This window comes from Octopus bimaculoides, chromosome 1 (assembly GCF_001194135.2).
Source record: "Octopus bimaculoides isolate UCB-OBI-ISO-001 chromosome 1, ASM119413v2, whole genome shotgun sequence".
NCBI classification, from domain to species: domain Eukaryota; kingdom Metazoa; phylum Mollusca; class Cephalopoda; order Octopoda; family Octopodidae; genus Octopus; species Octopus bimaculoides.
Window position 1 is genome coordinate 57539377 of NC_068981.1, and position 8867 is coordinate 57548243.

At 35.2% G+C, this 8867-nt stretch overlaps 1 protein-coding gene across 2 annotated transcripts in view; it reads right to left on the reverse strand.

Moving 5' to 3' along the window:
- Window positions 1–8867, reverse strand: part of LOC106869154 (leucine-rich repeat serine/threonine-protein kinase 2) — a 132225-nt gene that overhangs the window by 51766 nt on the left and 71592 nt on the right. For both annotated transcript variants that reach the window (XM_014914759.2, XM_014914760.2), the window contains exons 28-32: window positions 7612–7722; window positions 7303–7448; window positions 5739–5890; window positions 3839–3962; window positions 1145–1256 (exon numbers count right to left, since the gene is read on the reverse strand). In XM_014914759.2, the coding sequence (XP_014770245.1) occupies window positions 1145–1256; window positions 3839–3962; window positions 5739–5890; window positions 7303–7448; window positions 7612–7722 (645 nt within the window). The remainder of the gene's footprint in view (window positions 1–1144; window positions 1257–3838; window positions 3963–5738; window positions 5891–7302; window positions 7449–7611; window positions 7723–8867) is intronic.

The following is an 8867-nucleotide window of genomic DNA, read 5'->3' on the forward strand; positions in this document are numbered from 1 at the left end:
AGAGAGAGAGAGAGAGAGAGAGAGAGAGAGACAGAGAGAGAGAGAGACAGAGAGAGAGAGAGAGAGTTGGGAGTGTCAAAAGAAAATATGAGAAGAGAAAAATTAATTAAACAGTGCATAAAAATGTATTAGTGAATGGTAAGTGGTGTAGAGTAAAAGTAATCTTAAAGTGAGGCATGTTCAAGACCCATTTCATCAAGACCCATTTCATGCCCAAGAAGGGCATGAACATCACTGAAAGTCTTATTCTTTTTCTCTTAGGAATTTAAAATCTAGTGCATGTATAGGAGATTAACAAATATGTCAGAAATAACATAAATCAACAAATATCTGGAACATCCCCCTCTATCTATCCTCTCCTGACCACTTATACTCTCCCCATCCCCTGTGCATAGGTCCTGATGCATTTCCAACACCATCTATCCCTCTCTCTCTCTCACACACACACACACACACACACACACACACATACACACACACACACACACACACACACACACACTGTCTATCTGTCTTTCTCTCTAACTCTATTTCTATCCCTTTATTATACCTTAACCTCTCACCTGGCACAAAGCTACTTTCCTCAGTTCCATTCCATCTTCCAGTTGAGAAGTCTTCATCTCATGAGTTACTTGGTGACCCCACTGAAGTTGGTGCCATGTAAAAAGCACCAGTACTGGTGCTACATAAAAAGCAGACAATGGAGCCTGGTGCAGCTCTCCAACTTGTCAGCTTCTGTCAAACCATCTAACCCATGCCAGCATGGAAGACAGATGTTAAATGACACTGCTGCCACTACAAAATAACATATCTGCACGATTGTGAAATGGAATAACATGTCAGATTATGCAGTACTAAATACAATGCCTGGAAATAAGATGAGACAGTCATGGCTAGAAAGATTTTGATTACCAGGCTGATTTATCAGAGTTTGCCTGGGCCAAAGAAATAACAATATATCAGTTCATAAATAATTGAATTCTTATTATCTTTGATTTGTGGGCTTTTATTTTGTTTGCTTTCGTTTATTCCGATTTTCTAAAAGTGCTTCTCCTCTAACATGCGCGCACACACACACACAAATACACATAATAACTGAAACATACACATAGAGATATATAATGAATAATTTCAATCAACTTACATCATATATAAGGTTATCAGAAATATACAATTTTTTCAGTTCTTCACAAGCCCACATAGCTGGTGGACAAATATTGGTGAGACTGTTGAACCTTAAATCTAGACAGACCAGACTAAAAAAGAAAAACAAATAGAAAGCAAAACAGGAATTGATTATTTAAAAGATAAAAGATGTTTTCCTTTTTATAAATTCAGCTTCACAGGGAGAAAAATAATTATATTGTTTTCAATGACATCTGCTTGTCTATGTCAGACATTAAAGTAAAGTTTTCAAGTTCTCTTTTCAAGTGGAGAACTTTTCTGTTTCACTTTCATTTTTATAATTGTTTGGTCAGAGGAAGAAGGGCAGCACACATAATATTCTTTGCCAGGCCTCTGAAACTGGTGGGGAAAGGAAAGGAGAAACCATAGCTCATTGGCAGAGTCATTTTAAGGCATGGGCACAATGGGCAGAATCCAAGAGCCTGATGGTTTTAGGGACCCAAATCTGATTTATGAATGCCATAGCTTGCTGTCAATAAATATATGCTTGTGCACTGATTTGCCCGAGGGCCGATAATACTGCCAAGTTTGTCTTGTGCATTGATTATTGCTAACCAATTACTTTGATTGTAAGTAGCCTAGTTGGAAGTCAGTAGCTAGGAATGGACCTGCCATCAAATAGTGCTGTATACTAAAGCACTGGCCATAGGTCAGTACCCTGTTGTGTCTGGTTGGAGCAGGGCTCTAATGAAGAAGTACTTCCACCTGTACTCTTTAGCAAGTAGAGACACTACTCAAAGGAAGATACAATTAGAAACAGTACACGGAGACATTGAGTAATTTTCAGACTAAAGATTTGGTTCAGAGAGATAGTGAGTCATCATCATGTGTGTATATATTTATATATATATATCAGATTTCAACCTGTGTATCAAGCCCAGCTATAATCCATTTCAGTTATTTCTTTTGTACTTTATGGTACCACACCTATTTTTAAAACACATTAACTTTCACTGCTTCTTCACATTTTACTTCTTTTATTATTATTGCTATTATTGAATATTTACATTCAGTCTTAGAATATTTTCATTACACCCATTAACCTTGTCATACAAGTATTAGATTCAACAGTCTTTGTAAGGGTTATTTCTTGTTTATATGGTGCAAAGCATTGTAAACCATGTTTTAAACACACTCATTGTGAGGAAGCAATGAAAATGTTTAAAGTATAGGTGGTGCCTGTTAGAATACAAAAAAAAAATAAATAAAATAAATGAAATGGAAATGGAGTCAGTCACCATAAACACAAATTATGAAAAATGATAAATGAGAAGATTGTAAGCCTTGCTACATAAAAGCAACAAACACTGTAGAAAAGATCAACTTTTCAAAAGAACAAGGTCAAACATAAACCAACCAGAAATATATACTTTTCCTAAATTAGAAATTCTCTCTCTCTCTCTCTCTCAAGTTGAAAGGCAGATTGTTTGATGCTTATGTGTGAACAGCTATGCTGCATGGTAGTGAAACATGGGCTGTGACAGTCAAGGACATGCATAGGCTTGAAAGAAACGAAACCAGTATGCTTTGCTGGATGTGTAGTGTCAGTGTGCATGTTTGACAGAGTGTATGCATCATAAGAGAAAAGTTAGGTATAAGAGGCATCAGATGTAGTGTGCAAGAGAGACGACTGCATTTGTATGGTCATGTGATGCATATGGACAAGGAGATCTGTGCAAAGAAGTGCCGATCTCTAACTATGGAGGGAGGTAGACTCAGGAAGACATGGAATGAGGTGGTGAAGCATGATCTTCAAACTTTGAGCCTCACAGGGGCAATGACTAGTGACTGAGACCTTTGGCAATGTGCTGTGTTCGAGAGGACTCGTCAAGCCAAGTGAAGTCATAGTTGTGGTAACTGGCATCCGAGCTGGTGGCATGTGAAGAACACCTTTCAAGCATTGGGCCCCACGGAGGCAAAGTGGTTGAGCTCCTTTCGAGCATTGGGCCTCATGGAGGCAAAGTGGCTGAGTTCTTTTTGAGTGTTGGGCCACATAGAAGCAATGACCAAGACCTTTGGCATTATGTCATGCATGGGAGAAGACCTATCAAGCTGAGCAAAATTACAGTTGTAACAGATACCAGTGTCACATAAATGGCATCTATGCCAGTGGTACATAAAAGCACCCTGGTGTCTCACAAACAGCACCCAAGCTAGTGGTATGTAAAAGCACCCATTACGCTCTTGGAGTGGTTGGCATTTGTATTTATCATTTTATTATAAATGCAAAACAACACCCTGGAGGAATTGACGTAAGCTTAAATAATAAACAGCAATAGGTGACCCGTGATATGGCAAGGGATTACTGTATGTGTATATATATATATATATATATATATATATATATATATATATATATCTCTTTATAACTTTTTATTTGCTAACATAAAACACAGAACAATACAGATACACACACACACACACACACACACACACTCAAGATGAATGCTAGCTGCAACAAACAAACAGCTACACTCATACATAAAGATGAAAATACACACTAATATGATTGGCAATGCTTAGTGACATGCAAACAGAAAGGAACTCTTTCAAAAAGACAAATGAATTTAATACTCATATCATAAGGTGAAAGACAGGCAAATAGAATTTTCTGAGAATGAATGTAAAATATTTTAAAATAAATTATTTTTACCTGCGTAACTTCAGGATAAACTTAGGAAGGTACCATGGTTCTTTGGTACCAAGATTGTTGTGATTAAGATGAAGACTATGAAGCATTGGTAATTCATTCAAAATCTTTTCACTTGGTAACTTTTCTGTAAAGTAAGAATGAATTTCAACAAGATATACATCATCATTATGACAATCATAATGTGTGTAGTCATTGTTGGTAGCAATGGTAATGGTGCTCCTGCTGCTGAACCACCATCACTGCCACCATAACCATGGCTGCACTATTACCACTGCCACTGCCTCTATCACAATAAAGATATGATCAATTTCTGCTGCTTTATTCTCTACCACCAACAGCATCAACACAGATAGCAGGTTGCTTAACCAGCTAAAAATAGTAGCCAAATTGCTTTCTAATCTTTACACTTAGCCATCTTACAAGGAGCAGGATATATTGGATGATGGTAAATTTTAATGCAGAAATTCCAAAAATTAATACTCCTGCTCACCAGAATCATTTGGAATTACTTAAGAACATAAGAAGTACACTTTTGTGTGGTAGGCCTAATATGCCAACCATTTTAATATCAACACTGAGTCTTTGGACGCCTTTAACAAAGTTAATTCTATTGCAAGATCTCAAACCAAAACCTCAGTTGTCTCTTCATCTACATATTTCCTTAGACCATCAACTAACACTGGTTCAGGCTCAGCATTGTCTACAAAAGTCTTTCAAGACTAGAAGGGCTTCCTCCATAATTTATTTAAAGAAAATGAGCGAAACAACAGAAATTTATGGTATCCCTTTGAAATTTCTTGTGTCACTTTCTAGTGTATTTGTGTCATGCTTCTCAATAAGGCTATAGAGTAGAGACCAAATTAAAAATAGTTTAAGAACCATTACAGCATATCCTACGGTCAGTACGTTAAAGTCAGGATCATTGTGGCTTATTATAGTGCCAGCACAATACATTTTACTGTCATGACAAGATAATATAGTGCCATTGTTATACATTTTAGTGTTATTCCAGCATTACAATGACATCACACTCTAGTAGCATCACAACAGAATTTACTTTAGTGACATGAAATATTCCAGACTCATTCCAGCCTATACTAGTGTCATCCTAGCGTAATTTAGTGCATTCACATCATGCACAAGTCTAACTGCAGCATGTTTAACCCTCATCACAACATATTCTAGTATTGTCACAACATAAATAAGTGTTATAGTAGCCTATTTATATATGAATATTTACCATGATAAAGTATTCAAATATCATTACAATTATTTTACTATAATCTAAACATATTCTGGTGTTATAATCACACAAGGAATTTCTACCTAATTAAGATCTCTATTCAAGTGAAGACAGTATCTTATTTCTAAAACAAAAAAAAGTAAACAATTAAACAACAAAACAAAAAAAAAAGGCATTTTCTCTTGAAGCATAAAAGCATTGACTCCTTGCGATTTCATTTTTTCACATACAATCCCAAACAACCATCATTTGCCAGTCAACAAAAATATTAATCCTTGTATTATATATTATATATACATGCATATAAATTTTAATATCTATAATCATTGTTATTTTACTCTACAAAGCTGAAATCTAACAAAAACAAATTAAACTAAATTCTTTAAATTCAATTAGAGGTACAATTAAAATAAACAAAATTTTCAAAATTTCAGCACCTCACGAAAAGGCCTGAAAACCATGTGGTTGGGATGCAAATGTTTTAACCATGCAGCCACAACAATGTTTCAAAAATTCTCCGTTTGTGTCTACTAGAGGAACATAGGCATTTACAGGAGTATATATAACGAAACTAAAATAAATAACTAATAAGTAAAATTCTTCCTTTTAGAAATGCTTCAGGCAAATTGCAAAGAACAATCTTATTAGAAAACCCACCTAGATTATTTTCATTCATTTTAAAGATGGTCAGTTTATTGCAACCAATAAAAAACAGTTCAGGTACAGTGGTGATTTGATTGCCTGATAGATTCAGTTTTAAAAGCCTTCTTAATTGAAGTGGTTTGTTCTCAATCACAGTCATCTTCATGCTAAAAGAACAAAATCAGAAAATAAGCACGTGTGTATTTTACTCTGAGAATTTGAAAGTTAAGAGGAATTAGCAAAAGTGTGTATTATATCACTACAAACCTGTCCAATCAAATCTTTTCTGAACTTATAAAAAAAGAAACCAGTTTAAGAACCATTAACAGAGAGGCAGACAAGAGAACAAAGGAAGGAAACAGTCATGCATTTGTTATGTAATGTTCAATATCAGTTGATTCTGACAACCAGATTTATCTACATGAAGAATCTGCAGTGCAAACAGCCCAAACTACTACTTACTTAAAAATCACACTACAGCAGAAGACACTATCATTTACTCTCTCTCTCTCTCTCTCTCTCTCTCTCTCTCTCTCTCTCTCTCTCTCTCTCTCTCTCTCTCTCTCTCTCTCTCTTTCTCTCTCTCTATCTATCTATCTATCTATCTACATATAACCACAGCAGATGTCCAATTAAGTTACTGCATGAAAAGAACTTTCTGCCCTTACTTTATCATCCGTTATTGGATTGGTCATGTTCAGTACAATCTTTTAACAATAAACACGAATAAAAACAACTTCTCTCATCCAGTTCTCCAACTTTCCATTCATCTTATTGTTAAATTGGTGGCAACCTTCTTGCTGAGGTTAAACCAAACTGTGAATTTGTCATCATAAAACATGATTTTAACATTTTTAATGCTAGATTTATTAGAGCTGTTGGTCATCCCTGAACTTGCAAGCTCTATGCTGCATATGCACACACACACACAAACACAATCATCATCATCATTTAACATCTGTTGTCCATGCTGGCATGGATTGGACAGTTTGATCAGTGCTGGCAAACTGGAGAGCTGTACCAGGTTCCAGTCTGATTTGGCATGGTTTTTGCAGCTGGATGCCATTCCGAATGCCAACCACTTTGCAGGTTGTACTGTGTACTTTTACATGGCACTGCACAGGCACTTTTATATGGCACAACATAGATGCTTTAATAGAGCACTGCACAGGTGCCTTTATGTGGCACCACTTGGGTGCTTTTACATGCCACTGCATGGGCGGGCACTTTTTATGTGGCACTGGCACAGGATTCTTGCAGATCAATCCTCCAGGGGGATTGATTTTAACACTTCTGCTGTGGAGTGCAGGTCTTCTTGAGTACATCTAAACTTATGCAATACCTCAATTTCTCTTCCCTTGATCATTGTCTTAGTTCTTACTTTTCTGATCCCCATAATCTTTTTTCCCTAAAAATATCTCCTTTTGAACCTTTTTCCAACAAAAGTCTGCTTCTTAAGCTTTAGCAAATTATATTTCCTGCACTAATTTCACTCAGTTATGCCTACTGGCATATTGTCTCTTGTTTTAAAAGTAACTAATAAAAAGGTCATACTTGGACAGGTTAAAATAGTTCTTACTTTTTGAGGTACAAATATTCCAATCCAGGAAAATGTTCTGTAAGCCAAGATGGAAACTGCTTTAGAGTATTTCCTGATAAGTTTAATTTCTTTAAACTAAATAAAACAGGAGAAGCTGCACAAGAAATGACTTCAAAGTCTTCAATCTGTGTTAAACAAAAAGAAAGAAAGAAAAAAAAAACGAAAGAAAAAAGTGAAAGAAAAAAATATTTCATTATTGATTTTGCAGAAAACTTTCCACAAATGGGAGGAAATTTCAAACTGAATATACAAAATAATTTTTTTATGATGCTGAAACAAATACCACACCTTATTGTGTTTGATCTTTAGAGTTTCCAAATGGGAACAATTTAAAACAGCAGTCGGGAATTTTTGAAGATTATTATTGGACATGTCCAATTCCTTCAGTTCAGGCAGAAACTAAAGTAAAAAAAAAAAAAAATTAATAATGATAATAATAATAATAATAATAATAATAATAATAATAATAATAATAATAATAATAATAATAATGCCTTCTAATTGATGTTTCAATACCAGCAGATGACAACGTTTCTCTAAAAGAAATGGAAAAACTTTCAAAATACAAAGACCTGGAAATAGAGATAACTCGAATGTGGAATCTAAAAACAGAAACAATTCCTATCATAGTAGGTGCCTTAGGTATAATAAAAAAATATTCAGACAAATACATAACAAAAACACCAGGACTTACAAATATATATAACATACAGAAAATTGCACTACTGGGTACTGCACACATTCTACGCAAAACACTTTCAATACAGTAAACATAAGAGCACCACAGCAAACCACAGCACATACCCAAGGCGCACAGAGCTGCGCTCGGTAGTGAAGTGAAAGCACGTTATAAAAATAAAACTACTGAATAATAATAATAATTCCCTTAAAGTTTGAAATAAGAAGAATTTGGAGCATGGAACAGTAAAGGTCGTACCTATAATAATCTGTGCATTGGAAACAGTAAGCCAAGATATAGACAAATGGATGAAGGAGATTGAAATAGAATGCCCAGTAGAGCTCCTACAGAAAGTTTGTCTCTTAGGGACAACAAGGATTATCAGGAGGGTTCTAAGCAGTTGAAAGACTGCTGAAAACTTGTGGATACCTAAGGTTACAGGTAGTAACCCACTATTCACATAATTCCCACCAGGAATAAGATTGAACCTGAGCCAAACCATAATAATAATAATAATAATAATAATAATAATAATAATACCTAACAAATACGAAGAAGAAGAAGAAGAAACAACAAAAGCTATAAAACAAATGAAATCCAAACTAAAACTAGAACAGCAACGGACCATGATAAAACGATGGCAAGAAAAGCCCCTACATGGTAAATACTGGGCTAAACTAAATGCGAAAGAAATAGACAGAGAAAAATCCCAGCAATGGCTGAGAAGCTCAGGACTCAAAGCAGAGACTGAAGGATTTTTAATTGCTGCACAAGACCAAAGCCTCCCCACCAGAAATTACCAAAAACACATAATGAAAAGAAATATAACAAGTAACTGTAGAATATGTGGAGATCGACAAGAAAC